This window comes from Panulirus ornatus, chromosome 33 (assembly GCF_036320965.1).
Source record: "Panulirus ornatus isolate Po-2019 chromosome 33, ASM3632096v1, whole genome shotgun sequence".
Classification (NCBI taxonomy): domain Eukaryota; kingdom Metazoa; phylum Arthropoda; class Malacostraca; order Decapoda; family Palinuridae; genus Panulirus; species Panulirus ornatus.
The window spans coordinates 24,502,501-24,519,038 of NC_092256.1; the positions used below are offsets into that span (position 1 = coordinate 24,502,501).

General features: G+C 47.1%; 1 protein-coding gene across 2 annotated transcripts in view; it reads right to left on the reverse strand.

The window, feature by feature from the left end:
• The window catches only part of LOC139759643 (protein stum-like), a 45,233-nt gene extending 29,443 nt beyond the window's left edge, over positions 1–15,790 (reverse strand). Inside the window, exons 1-2 of one of the 2 annotated variants that reach the window (XM_071682030.1) lie at positions 15,674–15,790; positions 15,117–15,396 (exon numbers count right to left, since the gene is read on the reverse strand). In XM_071682030.1, the coding sequence (XP_071538131.1) occupies positions 15,117–15,308 (192 nt within the window). In that variant the 5' untranslated portion in view covers positions 15,309–15,396; positions 15,674–15,790. Of the gene's footprint in view, positions 1–15,116; positions 15,397–15,573 lie in introns of both variants that reach the window. The other variant, XM_071682029.1, reaches the window with a different exon arrangement.
• Between the last annotated feature and the right edge of the window lie 748 nt (positions 15,791–16,538).

The window sequence follows — 16,538 nt, forward strand, 5'->3', positions numbered from 1 at the left end:
TCCTGTTTCAGGCGAGGCCGGGCCGCTCCAAGGTGCCCGTCCTGCCCCCGCTAAACACCCGGGATCTTCGATGATGATGATGATGATGAAACGTTCACACGCTCGTGTAAGTCAACCAGCGACATGTGTTGTACGGAGCAGACCTGGAGAACTTACGTTAACCGGTGAGGAGGAGCGAGATGACGGAGCAGGTATTGCTGGCTGGTGAGGAGATGTGCGTCACCTTCCTTGATGCTCTCCATCACCGGAATCTTCTCACATATTTGTATGCATCATCATCTATCATCATCATTTGATGTATACACGATCACATTCTGCTGCCACAAAACTGATATATCACGACAACGAACTGAATAAATCAAGAGCCATTTTCTTACTGCCATTTTCTTTGGCGATGGTGAGGGCCACCGTCGGCGCTGGGCCCTGTACAGCGGCCGCTATTGCCCTTAGGACAAAACGGGTGTGTGTGTGTGTGTGTGTGAGCTGCCTTAGTGGCACATACCAGGTATATCGTGTGTGTAGGTCTGCATGTGAGTGTGTGGTGATGGTGCGCGTGCTGACGATTCTCTGTCAGACTTCCTTTACTTTGTTTTGTTTTCCATTGTAATTGCTGTGCTGGAGGGAGGCGCGCTATTCCTTCCAAAATGAGTATTTTCATTGTACCTGCTGGAAGCAAGCGCACGGTTCCCTCCGTAATGTTCCACTGAAGTGATGAGTTGCCATTCTTCCAGCAAGTTAGGATCAGTTATGGATCAGTAGTGATCAGTTGACGGAGCCATTGGTTCATATAACGTTACAGATGATGTACTTTTCCGGGTCCAGACTTCAGGATGGAACCCCCAGACACCGTTTTGGTCGTAGGGAAAGTCCAGCATGGGAATCAAATCCCTGGAGGTCGTGTAGGCCGTAGATGATGCTGCCAGGTCTTGGTTCTTGTGGACTGGAAGTGGTTGAGGACACCAGAAGACGGAGGCTAGCGCTTCCCTCAGGCGGGTCGTCGGCGGTGGTGCCTGGATCTGTCAGCCTCGTGCACCCCAAATCCTCCTCCTCATCAAGACGACCCTCTCCTCCTCCACCGCCCACACTGGCCTCCCTCCCTTCGTCTGGTAACTGTGAATTGCCCTCGTCCACACTCCTCCCAGCTGCAGGGGTTACCCTCGTCCACACTCCTCCCAGCTGCAGGGGTTACCCTCGTCCACACTCCTCCCAGCTGCAGGGGTTACCCTCACCAACTCTGGAGTGTTTCCTCCCTCGGTTTGTGAAGTTTCGGCGCCTTTGTATTGACCACAGGAAAGTGGTGGTTAGGTTGACCTGCCTGACTGCCTGCTTGAATTTCGTGATTATTAATTGCGTATTACTCTGATGAACACACACACACACACACACACACACACACACACACACACACACACACACACACACACACACACATATACACACACACACATACACACACGCAGTACATATATAATATTATGTATATAGACAGATGTTTCTAGTCAGCTACAGCAGTACAGAATCATTTTGTAATTCACGTTATGCTCGTGAGTTCTGGCCAACTTGTAGGGAACCAGTCATACCGCTCTTTCTGACGCCTTATTTTCCTCAGTATCAACTTGGGTGAATCTTTATGTGATCCTCCACCCAGCCATCACTTGTACCCAAGGTACGTGTCTGGCTGCTGCTCCTGCTCGTGTGTGCTTGGTAATGCGTGAGTCACGGGTGTTGATCCCCCACCCAGCCATCACTTGTACCCAAGGTACGTGTCTGGCTGCTGCTCCTGCTCGTGTGTGCTTGGTAATGCGTGAGTCACGGGTGTTGATCCCCCACCCAGCCATCACTTGTACCCAAGGTACGTGTCTGGCTGCTGCTCCTGCTCGTGTGTGCTTGGTAATGCGTGAGTCACGGGTGTTGATCCCCCACCCAGCCATCACTTGTACCCAAGGTACGTGTCTGGCTGCTGCTCGTGTGTGCTTGGTAATGCGTGAGTCACGGGTGTTGATCCTCCACCCAGCCATCACTTGTACCCAAGGTACGTGTCTGGCTGCTGCTCGTGTGTGCTTGGTAATGCGTGAGTCACGGGTGTTGATCCCCCACCCAGCCATCACTTGTACCCAAGGTACGTGTCTGGCTGCTGCTCGTGTGTGCTTGGTAATGCGTGAGTCACGGGTGTTGATCCCCCACCCAGCCATCACTTGTACCCAAGGTACGTGTCTGGCTGCTGCTCGTGTGTGCTTGGTAATGCGTGAGTCACGGGTGTTGATCCCCCACCCAGCCATCACTTGTACCCAAGGTACGTGTCTGGCTGCTGCTCGTGTGTGCTTGGTAATGCGTGAGTCACGGGTGTTGATCCTCCACCCAGCCATCACTTGTACCCAAGGTACGTGTCTGGCTGCTGCTCGTGTGTGCTTGGTAATGCGTGAGTCACGGGTGTTGATCCCCCACCCAGCCATCACTTGTACCCAAGGTACGTGTCTGGCTGCTGCTCGTGTGTGCTTGGTAATGCGTGAGTCACGGGTGTTGCTGGTCCCACATGAAGCTTTACAACGTCGCCTTCTGTCCCGCGTGCTCCCTCCCCCCCTAGCTTCTGGTGCTTCGTGGGGGGCGGGGGACGTCATGAAGGGCGTCGTGCAGACCTTTGTCATGTGGGTCTGGAGACTCGTGCCCCGGGTGATGGCTCTTGTCCACGGCAGTTGGCCGGTATTTCCTCGTGTTTCCATGAGGAGAACAGAAGACAACAGTGTGACAGGGAGAGGGTCATATCTCGACCATACTAGAAGTGTGTGTCAACAACACCTGCAGCAGGAGAGGACGAGACACGGTACGTTATCACGTGTGGCTTGTGTGACCCATGATGATACGAGGTTTACATATGACCCAAGAACCCATGTGTGGCCTGTGGCACGCCCGGGGCACGAAAATGGTCGACTCTTCCTGAGCGACCAATGGTCGACGACACTGATCATTCTCAGGTGTGAAGGATGATTCATCCTGTCTGAAGGTGATCTTTCTCTTACTGTGTAACCTTTCTCAGGCCAAGTTCGGTAACTCCCATCCAAAGGAGTTTATATTTCTCTGCTACTGGAAGTAGCGCAGCCTAAGACTGTAGGAGCCTTTAGGAAGGTCCTGGGTAACACCAGGACTCCTTCACAGAAATGAATTCTTTGTTTATTATGAATGAATTGATAATTATATACGGCATGTACTACTGATATGTTCATGGGAAATATAAGCATATGTAGACGTTGTAAAAGTTGTGTGGAGGTGATGAATCTACTAAACTACTACAATGTGAACAACGTATGTGCTACATATAGATAACTTTTGAAAATTACGGAGGTGGAGAACTAGGAAGCAGGGAGCGCTGGTGTGACTGCCTGTACGGACAAGGCACACTGAGAAGTGCGTAGGTAGAAGGTATGGCTGGAGGGCCACTGTGGCCACTGATGAAAACCCTTATATAAACATCATAGTTGAACGGATAAATATTACTCTGTAAGGCTGAAGAAGTAGACAGATTAACTGTGCAACAACAACTAAACATCAATATGAAGAACTCACTTGATGTACAATTTGAGAAAAAAGATATATGTATATAGAAAGTAGAAGAGTCTGCTTGTGAGCAACTGAGAAGTCAAGTAAGGTTGGCTAATGAGGTCTCGTCATGTCAGACTTGTGTGGGTGGCAAGTGGCCAGACACAAACACCAGAATTTGCAAGTGCCGGGAGCAGAGCTGCAGGGGAGAAGCCAACCCAACCTTTATATAACACTGACAAGAAGCATAGCTGAGGGTGGAGGAGGAGCTCGAGGGCGGATGAGAGCATGAGGAGAAAGGATGAAGATCAGTAACGAGAAGGAAAAATATTCTGTAGTAGAGACATGCCAGAGATACTCGAAAGGAAATCCAAAGATCAGTGTCGGTCATAAGGAGGGCAGCCCCTCGGCCGGGGTTATATAAGTCGTCACAAATCCTCAGGACAGATGAGGCTGGAGGTAAGCTTGGGGATCAGGCAGGCGGGGTGAGCAAGACCCGCTCAGGTATTATTGATGTCTGGCTGGGCTGCAGGGTGTATGTAGTACCATTAGATATATTACGCCCACAGGAGGAAAAATATCTTAAGGGTTTTCAGCCATTTTTGCTGGCGATGTGGAGGGAAGGTTGTGTGCTAAGATCTGTAGACCAGGCGCCTGGGAGCGTCCGCCGCAGACCGAATGAAAAACTGAAGATTAGATTAGGAAAGTATTGGAAAACTTTTACTGAGGTTTTCTCAGGGTTGAAATGGAGAGGCTTATGTGCACTATCTGTGGTGGGCTGTGCTGAGGGGAGTGTGGAGGGCAACGTGGGTATGTGGAGGATAGCGTAGATATGTGGATGGAACTGTAGGTGTGTGTGGAGGACATTGCAGTTATATTGATGGTAGCGTAGTTATGGAGGGCAATATGGATGTGAAAAGCTGTAGGTGCGAAGGTCAAGGGAATATCATAATGGTAGAAAGTAAAGATGAACAAATCCAGGAGGTGTAACTCAGGATCAAGAGTTCCAGTCAAGGTGTGAAGATGAAGCGTTCCAGAGAAGGTCCGCTGAAAGTGTTAGCCAAGTGAGGGATCCAGTGAGGCGGGCGGCGGTGTTACACTAAACCTTCAATATGTTCTTATACAGCAAGTGTTGTCTGGGTCAGCGGGAGGTATCTGTTATTATACTGTTGTTGGTCTGTGCCAGACCTTCCTTCAACCCACAAGTGAGATCAAGTGTCACCATCATGGGAAGACCAGTGGCGGCTTTCCCGCCGGACCAGACCTGCCATCACAGCCACGACAGACAGACACCCAGCCTACCGCCGGCCCGGCTCATGTACACATACAACAGCCTGACACCATCACCTTGTGTGTGTGTGTGTGTGTGTGTGTACTAGGACAGTATGGGTAGGGAGCTGCACATTGAAACTGTACGTTCGTAAGGCCCCATCTCTTGGACTGGCCTCTGCCCATGCCATCATAAAGCTTCTTTTGCCCCGCCAGTCATATTCGCTGCGCCATCCACCAGAGTCATCCATGTTACCCATTTTTCCAGTTTGTGAACCCGTTGCCTGGACACATCCGAGTTATTTTTGGACGCATTTAATTCTTTCTGCCAGAAATATCGCCACTGATGTGTTTTTCATTTCACATTTTTTTCACAGTGGAATCCAGTGAAAATTTGATCACGTTATTATTTATAGAAATGTGTTGTAGCGGGTTATAGTTGTGAGTGTATATTGTTGCTGATATGTCTGTGATTGTCTGTATACGTACATAAATGTTTGTTGTATGTGAAGGTATTAGTGTGACTAATGTGGGTGTGTGAGTTGCACGTCATGAACTCCATGAAAAGCAAGTAGGTTACCTTTCCTTGAACTGCTCGTGGCCACAACACCATCTTGTTTAGTGGGCGGGTTAAGTTGGTCGTAGTGTGTTGCTCTCCAGGTAGTGTATTGTATCGGTCATGCTCATCCCGTGAGCGGTAGCACAAGAGGATTACAGAAGACATAAAGGGTCTGTCAGACCTCAATGGCCTTGTGATGATGACATTAGATTTTGCCAAGTTGGTTTGTTACTGCTAACAATGAAGTGGTGCGCAGTTTCTTGCAGTGTTTGTTTAGACAGGTGTCATCTGGCTTTAGAAGTTTTCTCGCAGTCTAAGACATAACGTTGCAGTGTGTCCATAGCTCTGGCCACAGTACATATGGTACGCGAAACCACCAGTATTCCAACATCTCCAGATACACCAGAGCAACGCATCGGTGTTAGCCGTAGCCTAACATTGTCAAGCAGTAATAACATCTTGTAGGTAACAATTACGTTCCCTATACATATGTTTTCTTAACACATTTAAGTATGATGGAAATCGGTTTGCTGTTGCCTCTTTACACACTCCTACTTTCTTCTTATGCATACTTGATTGCAATTTTAGAACTTCTATATGACAACCCTGTATTGCGTGCAGCAGCGTGTCTCCAGTACAAGTCTGGCTAAAACTTCACCTTAATCATACTCTAGGAAACCTGGATCAGAAGGAATTGACCACAGTTTGACTTAAATCTTTTACCATTAATACTGGCTTGTTTTTATCTAGCTTCTCACACGAGTAGGTTTGGTTTGACGGTAAGTAGTGAAGGCAGTGGGTCGGATCTAGTTTGATCTGTTGATGGCTGTGGTTTCTGCAACTTCCAAGACTGTTTCTCGTCCTGATTTACTTGACGACCTCCCTTGTCCTAGTCTTTGTTCACAGCCGCCCTCTATTATCTATACACTTGGAAACAGACAGAGGCAAAGCGAATTAATGTTCCCCACATACAACTAATGCAAGGTTAGAAAATAAGAATGGAATCCGGGCCATATTTGTTTCCAGTTCGCGCACACTTTTACTCGGGATCTAGTGACTCTTAAGTCTTATTCCAGAAAAAAATTATTACGTTAGCTCAACGCTGACAACTCGCGACGCTCGTGGAAGCCTCTTTCGACCCATGGTGTAAGAAGCACTGCTCTAGATACAACGTTGAGTATCGTGGCGAATCATTTCAGTTCGTAAGGTAGATTCCCAGCCACTAACTCTACATTCTTTGTCTGTCACTATGAGGCAGGGTCACTGTGGCAGCAGCAGAGGTGAGAGATCCATCACTGCAGACACTGTGGTATGCTCCTGTCAGTCAGGAGTTTCTTGATGTGTTCCACAACACTGAATTGGGCAAGGTTTGAAAAGAGAATATTGTGAGTATTTAGTTTCTTGGAGGATAGATAGCGATGTCAAGTTATGTGCTACACTGTGTGGCGGGAGGGGTTGTTGCAGCCTTCTGTACAATTGGTGTTACCCAAACATTATTATACCAGTGAATGTTAATGCGGCAAATTCAGTCTTAATTTTTTTAGATTGTTTTTTTTTAAAGCTTATGTTGAAGGTTCCAGTCACAGACAGAAGTCCACAGTCAGACTGGATCCAAATTGAGATGTGAAGATGACTATTGAGAGGAAACATAAAGTGAAAGATTATTTTAAGATTTGTGGAGAAAATGGAAAACTCTCCTTTTGAATGCTGGTCAGGTGGCAGTTGTTAGGAAAGAAGTGAGAGGGTTGAGAGTTCCAAAGTTTCGAGGTGTAGGGCAAGAAACGGGTATGAAAACGACCTACCCTTGAGTTGTCAATAGCCACAATAATCATTTGATGCAATTGTTTACTGAGTAATACGTGGTCTCGGTAAGGATAGGGTGGCCAGCTCTTGGGAGGAATACCCAGAGCAATGCTTATAAAAGAAAGTGAACCATTATGATGACGTAGGGCAAGTGGGTCAAGTTTGACGTTAGCCTGGGAAAGTTAACAAGTCGACATGCTTTAGACTTAACTTCCCAGATGTGAAGGCAGTACGCCATACGAGGCTGGAGTATAAACGGAGCAGCGGTTCAGAGGAAAGAAGTGAGGGCTACTAAACATTTTCTTGAGGCAACTTTAGCTATTTATGTTCCGCGAGATTTCCAAGATGTTAGAAGTTACAGTGATACCAAGTATCTGCAGTACGTTAGAACCACAGAACCAGCGAAAGAGACATGAAAATTTTGAGAGATTTGCAAGAGAGAGAGAGAGAGAGGGGGGGGGGGTGAAGTTACATATTGTTTTTGAGCCGGTAAACTACATTCCACACCAAATATGCCTGGTTCAGCAGCCACGTATAACTTATAACAATTTATTTCGGTGAGTATTGCAGGAGTCAGGTCCCACCAGGAGCTGGAGTCAATACTTCCTCAGGCCGTTATTCCTCCTGGTATCAGACAGCCACTGTGAGATGGTCCAGCGTGGTGCCAACTACACTTACCTTCAGTTGGCTGTCTAGTGTAGGATCTACTGTGTAGTTGTGAGTGTTGTGTACCGTGAGTAACCTCTGCACTTAGCTTCAGCCGCCACTCGGCAACCGTATCCAAACCAGGGCTGCTGGTCTGGTAGCTGGGTCGCATTTTCCCATAGCGGAACATACTTGTAGTGGGGGTTATTGATGGTGGTCCGCTGACCATAGCAAGTAGTGGAGCCAGGCTGTCGGCGTACCTTCTTCCAGTACCCGAGTGGTGCTCTAGACGGCTTTTTGTGTTTCGATGGTACTGCCAGGCTGGTGGAGGCAACCTTGTGACCAGCGGTACCAACGCATATCCCAGGGTTCAACAGGTGACGACTCACTAGTGTAGACCAGACACAGCCGGGTGGGGGGAAGGCCCAGGATGTGGGTGACGGAATTCTCATAGTTGCTTGCATCCAACACTGCCAGCAACTCATCCACACTCCCAGTACTGACTGGGACTGGTTATGGCTGTTACTGTGATGTTTACGGTTATGTTGGAGAGGCAGAAAGTTTTCAATGTCTATCAGTTACCGAACTGGGTCTGTACCTTGCCACTGGGTCTATAAACTTCGAAGCTTTGGAAGTCTCTACCTTCTCATGTCTCTCCCAATAACTATGACCTGCCGCATTTCAAGACAGGTCTTCCACTTCCTCCAAAATTCATAAATACTTTCCCATGTCTTTCCTTTTTCCGTTTTATAATTTTCTCCATTTCCATCAAGGTCTGGCCTTGATGTGGAGTAGTGTCCGTGACTGGAGCCTCCAACATACATAATGAGTGTATTGTGGTTGTAGGTAACTCTGCGGTCTTATCATCTACAGTTTTAGTACAAGTTGGAGGATCAGTGAGCGTCAACAGTTATGTGTCCGTGTCGCTACTGGCTGTGTCCCTAGTGGATGTTCCCAGTGCCTGTGTCATCAGTGGCTGTGGAACCAGTGTCTTTGTGTCTCGTGGGTAACACAATGTCTGTGTCTCTAGTCTATAAGTCTTTGTGCCCATCGTGTGTATGTGTGGTAGGCAGTACAGTGTGGTGGTGGTGGCGAGACAGTACTGGGCAGCGGTGGTCTGTGTGCTGGGTTATGCGTAAATTATCTAATTAAATACATGAGTCATGGTTAGCGTGAGCTGTTGCCTAACCATGTGTCCCGGCCTTCTTCGTGTGTACATTTACATATTCCCTTATGTAAGAAAGCGTCGCTTCCAAGTGCAACAGAAACGCTGCCCGTGAATTGCTGAGGGAATATGTAGCGGACGGAAGCCTGACGTTTGCCGTTAAGACACGAGGAACTTGTGTTGGTGGCGCTCCCGTGTGGGGGGCCTGTCCCCTCCCGGGGAAGCTCAACAACCACACCTTTATCTGCTATCCTCAGCCAGTCAGCCCCTGTTGCTGGCGGTCACTCGGCCTTTGTGTCTCCGCAGGTGCCCCGACCTCAGGCACGCACACCCATGGCCGTACCTTCCAGTCTGGGAACACGACTTTAGAATTCCAGAGGAAGACATGATAACAATGGAAGTCTGGAGTGGAGGGTTGTATTTCAACGTTGGATGAGGCTTGAGTAGTGTGTGGGGTGGGGTGGGGTGGTGAGGCGCGTGACATGACCTCTCTGTTATCAGGTACATAACACACTCCCTACCCACCACTTGCCTCCTCTGCACTGCGTCTCATTTCATGGTTCTGTGTCCCGAAAACAAGAACTCATGTTGACTGGGTTGGCCCGTCACTCTTTCTATCTTTGTTGAGGTTGCTACTGTCAGCTGCAGAACGAACCCTGCCGCGGTAAAACATATAATGCCACATTATCTGAAGTTGTTCGTCTGGAGAATATTTCAGATAGTATCGTTCATGTGGATGTGAGAGAGGAAGGATTGTGGGAGTGCGTTCGTAACGTGCTACTCTGTAATGCCCGGTAGCGACCAGTCCCCCCACACACTACAGTAATGATCACCACACTACACTTTCTATATACTACAAGCCTCACTGTATACCTGGCTGTGAGGGTCGAACCGCGATCTTAAGTCTTATCATCGCCGTGTTTTATTTCCACATTATGGTTGCCTCATTCTCGTGTATGCATCAGGTGATTAGCTTAAAGTCTTGTCGAATAGCAAGTAGTTCACATGGTTAGTGCCAGACGGTACATACAAAGTTAACCCCTGTAGAAACAATGATTGTTTCGTAGTGTACTGAAACGCTATATTGGGTCTCACATTGGCCATTGGTGCAACTTTTCATAGCTTATTTATGGGAACCAGACACACGAGGATTGACCGTTAAGATGGCTCAGTTTTGTCTTGCACAAACAGCTATGGAATTATCACCCGTCTTTTGCCTTTCCTGCCTCCTAGGATCGGATAATGTCCACCCGTAATACTCCGGACTACCGACCCGTACTCTTACCTTATATTTCCTTCATGATGGGTATGACTGGGGGAGGGAGAACATGTGTATCCCACAACCTCGGTTGTGAGGCACCTAAATGTTCACGGCTACGTAGCGCTTGACCGTGGCAGCACAGTAAGATGAGCTCCTGTGGGCACACAAGGACCTGGTCACTGCTAGACTCTTTCCCATCCAATGACGATAATTCGAACGTCCTTATGCATGCATAGTAGGCGGGATCGATCATAACCTGGCAGGAGGGAGCGATCCCGCCAACCACGCATAAGGACCTGGGTTCGATTCCTGGATGTTTGAGGGCATTATGTTTTATGAACCGTTGCATAACACGGAGGATGAACGATATGCCAACTTGCAGGTCATTGGCTCACGAGTTGATAATGAAGCCTACCAAGGCCTGGGGAGGTGGGAGCACCGGCCGTGCCCTGCCTCACGCGCCAGTTGTCGTAGTAGAAAATGTCATGAAATTTTGACTTTCGTTATAAGAGTTTTCCTCGACGGGAATAATTTTTTTTTATATTATTTTGTATTATTGAGAGTAGTGGTGATGTGAGAAGGAGATGGAGTGAGTATTTTGAAGGTTTGTTGAATGTGTTTGATGTAGAGTGGCAGATATAGGGTGTTTTGGTCGAGGTGGTGTGCAAAGTGAGAGGGTTAGGGAAAATGATTTGGTAAACAGAGAAGAGGTAGTAAAAGCTTTGCGGAAGATGAAAGCCGGCAAGGCAGCAGGTTTGGATGGTATTGCAGTGGAATCTATTAAAAAGGGGGTGACTGTATTGTTGACTGGTTGGTAAGGTTATTTAATGTATGTATGACTCATGGTGAGGTGCCTGAGGATTGGCGGAATGCGTGTATAGTGCCATTGTACAAAGGCAAAGGGGATAAGAGTGAGTGCTCAAATTACAGAGGTATAAGTTTGTTGAGTATTCCTGGTAAATTATATGGGAGGGTATTGATTGAGAGGGTGAAGGCATGTACAGAGCATCAGATTGGGGAAGAGCAGTGTGGTTTCAGAAGTGGTAGAGGATGTGTGGATCAGGTGTTTGCTTCGAAGAATGTATGTGAGAAATACTTAGAAAAGCAAATGGATTTGTATGTAGCATTTATGGATCTGGAGAAGGCATATGATAGAGTTGATAGAGATGCTCTGTGGAAGGTATTAAGAATATATGGTGTGGGAGGCAAGTTGTTAGAAGCAGTGAAAGTTTTTATCGAGGATGTAAGGCATGTGTACGTGTAGGAAGAGAGGAAAGTGATTGGTTCTCAGTGAATGTAGGTTTGCGGCAGGGGTGTGTGATGTCTCCATGGTTGTTTAATTTGTTTATGGATGGGGTTGTTAGGGAGGTGAATACAAGAGTTTTGGAAAGAGAGGCAAGTATGAAGTCTGTTGTGGATGAGAGAGCTTGGGAAGTGAGTCAGTTGTTGTTCGCTGATGATACATCGCTGGTGGCTGATTCATATGAGAAACTGCAGAAGCTGGTGACTGAGTTTGGTAAAGTGTGTGAAAGAAGAAAGTTAAGAGTGAATGTGAATAAGAGCAAGGTTATTAGGTACAGTAGGGTTGAGGGTCAAGTCAATTGGGAGGTAAGTTTGAATGGAGAAAAACTGGAGGAAGTAAAGTGTTTTAGATATCTGGGAGTGGATCTGGCAACGGATGGAACCATGGAAGCGGAAGTGAATCATAGGGTGGGGGAGGGGGCGAAAATCCTGGGAGCCTTGAAGAATGTGTGGAAGTCGAGAACATTATCTCGGAAAGCAAAAATGGGTATGTTTGAAGGAATAGTGGTTCCAAGAATGTTGTATGGCTGCGAGGCGTGGGCTATGGATAGAGTTGTGCGCAGGAGGGTGGATGTGCTGGAAATGAGATGTTTGAGGACAATGTGTGGTGTGAGGTGGTTTGATCGAGTAAGTAACGTAAGGGTAAGAGAGATGTGTGGAAATAAAAAGAGCGTGGTTAAGAGAGCAGAAGAGGGTGTTTTGAAATGGTTTGGGCACATGGAGAGAATGAGTGAGGAAAGATTGACCAAGAGGATATATGTGTCGGAGATGGAGGTAACGAGGAGAAGTGGGAGACCAAATTGGAGGTGGAAAGATGGAGTGAAAAAGATTTTGAGTGATCGGAGCCTTAACATGCAGGAGGGTGAAAGGAGGGCAAGGAATAGAGTGAATTGGATCGATGTGGTATACCGGGGTTGACGTGCTGTCAGTGGATTGAATCGGGGCATGTGAAGCGTCTGGGGTAAACCATGGAAAGTTGTGTGGGGCCTGGATGTGGAAAGGGAGCTGTGATTTCGGGCATTATTGCGTGGCAGCTAGAGACAGTGTTAACGAATGGGGCCTTTGTTGTGTTTTCCTAGTGCTACCTCGGACACATGAGGGGGGAGGGGGAAGGTATTCCATGTGTGGCGAGATGGCGATGGGAGTGAATGGGGGCAGACAGTGTGAATTGTGTGCATGGGTATATATGTATGTGTCTGTGTATGTATATATATGTGTACATTGAGATGTATAGGTATGTATATTTGCGTGTGTGGACATGTGTGTATATACATTGTGTATGGGGGTGGGCTGGGCCATTTCTTTCGTCTGTTTCCTTGCGCTACCTCGCAAACGCGGGAGACAGCGACAAAGCAAAATGAATAAATAAATAAATTATTTTGAGGTGGCTAAGACTGCGTGGACAACTGAATGCTTTAAGCATGGCCACCAGACACACTATATATATATATATATATATATATATATATATATATATATATATATATATATATATATATATTATTAGGTCAAACGCGTGCGCGCACACGCACACACACAGGATATTTATGACGAAGGTTGTACTATAGCGTAACATGAGAGCCATTATACACAGATGGAAAGATTGGAACAACTTTTAGACTAATGGTTAGGTCTGTGGTACACCTGACTCGGGGAACGTTCTGTGTACCACAAGACTAGTAGTCTGTGGTACACCTGACTTGGGGAACGTTCTGTGTACCACAAGACTAGTAGTCTGTGGTACACCTGACTTGGGGAACGTTCTGTGTACCACAAGACTAGTAGTCTGTGGTACACCTGACTTGGGGAACGTTCTGTGTACCACAAGACTAGTAGTCTGTGGTACACCTGACTTGGGGAACGTTCTGTGTAGCATAATTTAAGTGAGATATACCTGATTCTGATAACGTTTTCTGTATTGCACAGGTGCAGTCTGTGAAACGTCCTTTATGTTCGTTAATGTTCCCCGTATTCTTTATCATATTCCTATACAATTTCTTTTACAGTCCTCTGGCATTAGTATCGCGGGGTTTTCTTTATCCTTCATACTGTACACTGGTGGCTTTATTTCTTTGTCACGTGTGTCCTTGCATGACTTGTGATTTACATAAAGCTTCTGAACGTGTGAAAACATCGCAAAAATATCTCTCCATATATTGAAGGAAAGTGTTTGGTCATGCAAAAGTCTGCGGGCATCGGACATGCATTTCAGTATACTTAACCCAGGGTTAACAGTGGCTGTCCTAAGATACACTACCTCAGTATGTGATATGCGTAATTGGAAACAATCCTGGGACGCATACATACACACAGACATATTCCTTGCTAGAAGGTATAGACGACTCCTGCCTGGATATATTTCCCGATGATGCAAAGAAAAGCGCGGGAGATTGCGGTACCTTACAAGGGAATCTTAACAAACTCTGGTTAATGATATTCAAAGCGTCCGTCCCACCTGAGGACTATGGTTAGTGACCAGTTGTGCTCGGAAGTATTAGAACAACATTCAAGTTCATGGATGAGGATTTATTCAGTAAGCTGGAATGAAATGACTGAAGACATGATTAATTAAAAAACAATACAAATGTAAGGAATTGTATAATAGATTAAGTAATGGGTTCTACTGTATAGATACAGAAAATATCTGTAATACCTTTAATTATAAATATTAAGGAGTACGATCGTGGACTGTTAAGGAGCAAGTTTTCAATGTCTTCACGATTGTATGTTAGATATGACGTGTCTTATTTATTTTGATATAATTTGTTTCATGTTATTATATTTGTGTGGGTAGGAGGGAAGAACATGCTCACATGTTAATATATGTATCTTTTCCCAATAGCCATCACCTCAATTTCATCCTAACAGTCAGGTCAAAGGTCAGTTATGTTGAGGTGTAGTAAAGATTAGGATGTAGAGAAGATGAAGATATGGCCAAGATGAGGATGTAGTGAATATGCCCTTTGACGAACATGTCATGAGCAAGGTCAAAAGGTCGAGAGTGTAGTGAAGATGACTTTGATGATGTCATCTTCTGTAGTGAAGATAATGGTGAGTAACACTGTGGAGAAAGACTGCACTCGCTCGCAAAAGTGGTCGTTATGATTCCGTACTTTTTCACTCTGGAAGACATGTTGTAACTCTGGTTTAGTAGGGATAGAATTATATCATTATTAACAAGACGGAAAGGTTAATGTGACGACAGTACTCATATCCTCGTCAGTAGAAGCTAGTGTAGTTCTGTGGTAGATACCAGGATACGTACTTGGAATGTAATCAACATGACTCTGCTGGTGGCTGAAGATATGAACATGGTCGTTCCCTTATACGTCTGGCTTCCCCTCGCCTCCCTCACACACACACACACACACACACACACACACACACACCTCCATAACCAAGATAAATCTCAACATAATATTGGTGGTACTCGCCCACACAGGAAGCCTGAGAGAGAGAGGCACATGCAAGGGAAGAATATGAGAGTATGTGTTTGTTTTCATGTATGCGAGGAGGCTGGTCAAGCAGCCAGAGGATAACAAGGATGATAGCAGAGTCCGACTAACGTTGTCCTTTACCTTATTGTTCTCGATCCTGTAGGAGGCGGCAGAGGAGCGTCGTCGCTTCTCGATGCCGATGCCGCCCACGGCCAGCCAGTCCTTGTTATGTTTGGGTTTCCCCGATCCGTTCTCCTTCTCCTTAGCTGCCTCATCCTGCGGCTCGTTTTCCACTTGGGGTGGGCCGTTTTCTTCTTTGTTTGTGTCTGTCATTGTGTCGCTGGTGATCTGCCTACCCCTTGATGCTTGATTCGTATGTATACGTCTTGATACTGTGACTGGGAGCAATTATCAGTTCCACCTGTGACGATTAACAAAAGTTATGATCGATATTGCCTCTTGATGATATTTCATTGGAATAAATATCTCTTCCAGAAAGATCTTGGGGAGGATAACTGTATGATTCACTGGTGATTATGTTAACTTGGGGAGTAAGTGAATAGGAGGAGGAGGAGAAGGGGAGAGGTGTGCGTCGTACGTTATTGACTGATCACTGAGTCGTGTTACTAGGAAGCACTTTAGCGCGACGACCGCGTACGCACTCGGCAGCACCACTCCTGCCTGCGCCTGGCACTCACTCTTCACTGAGGGCGGGACGACGCTAGGGCGGCCGGGTCTGCCCTCCACGATGTCTGCCACACAAATGTGAGCGGGTTTCCTGCCTGCCTGCCCGGCCGGACCACCTCCCCCGCCACTCTCACTTCCCCTCACTCCTCCTCTCCCCTCACCCATGCCAGCCCCTCACACTCAGCGACAAATCTATTTCGTTCAGAATCTGAAAAAAAAAATCTTAGTCTCGGGTTTTATTTAGAATCATTCGCCTTTGTGTGTGACGGTGTTCTTCCCCAGTCGTGAACAGTAACACAGTCTGAGGTGTACCATAAGAACGTCTGCAGGAAGTTGAGTAGTATGGTTTCAGTAAGTAGCCGTCTCGGGTGGTGTGAACCACTCGTGATGCCTTAAAGGGGACGGGAGAGAGTAGTGGGGCCCCACGTGCGTAAGGTAAAGGCTGGGGGCGGGGGATGAGTTGTACTGTGGTGGTAGTGGTGCCGTGGGTTTTAGGTGCCCGGCGCGGACCTGAGTGTGACCCGACCGTGCATCCTACAACCACCTCGGGGACGTGGCCAGGGTTGGTGGATACACGGACACGCTGTGTTTCAGGACGGAAAGGGCTGTGCATAAAGTGAATGAGAGAGAGAGAGAGAGAGAGAGAGAGAGAGAGAGAGAGAGAGAGAGAGAGAGAGAGAGAGAGGAGGGATCATCTGCGCCCCCACCCTGGCTGGGCCACCCGACGCGGCTCGGGAACCAGTCACCAGTAATACATATATACGCATCGGCCTCCCCCACCACACGACCACTTCTATTTGTACACAGTGCACCCACACCCCAACACCACACATACGACCACAGGTACACCCCAACACCACACATACTACCACAGGT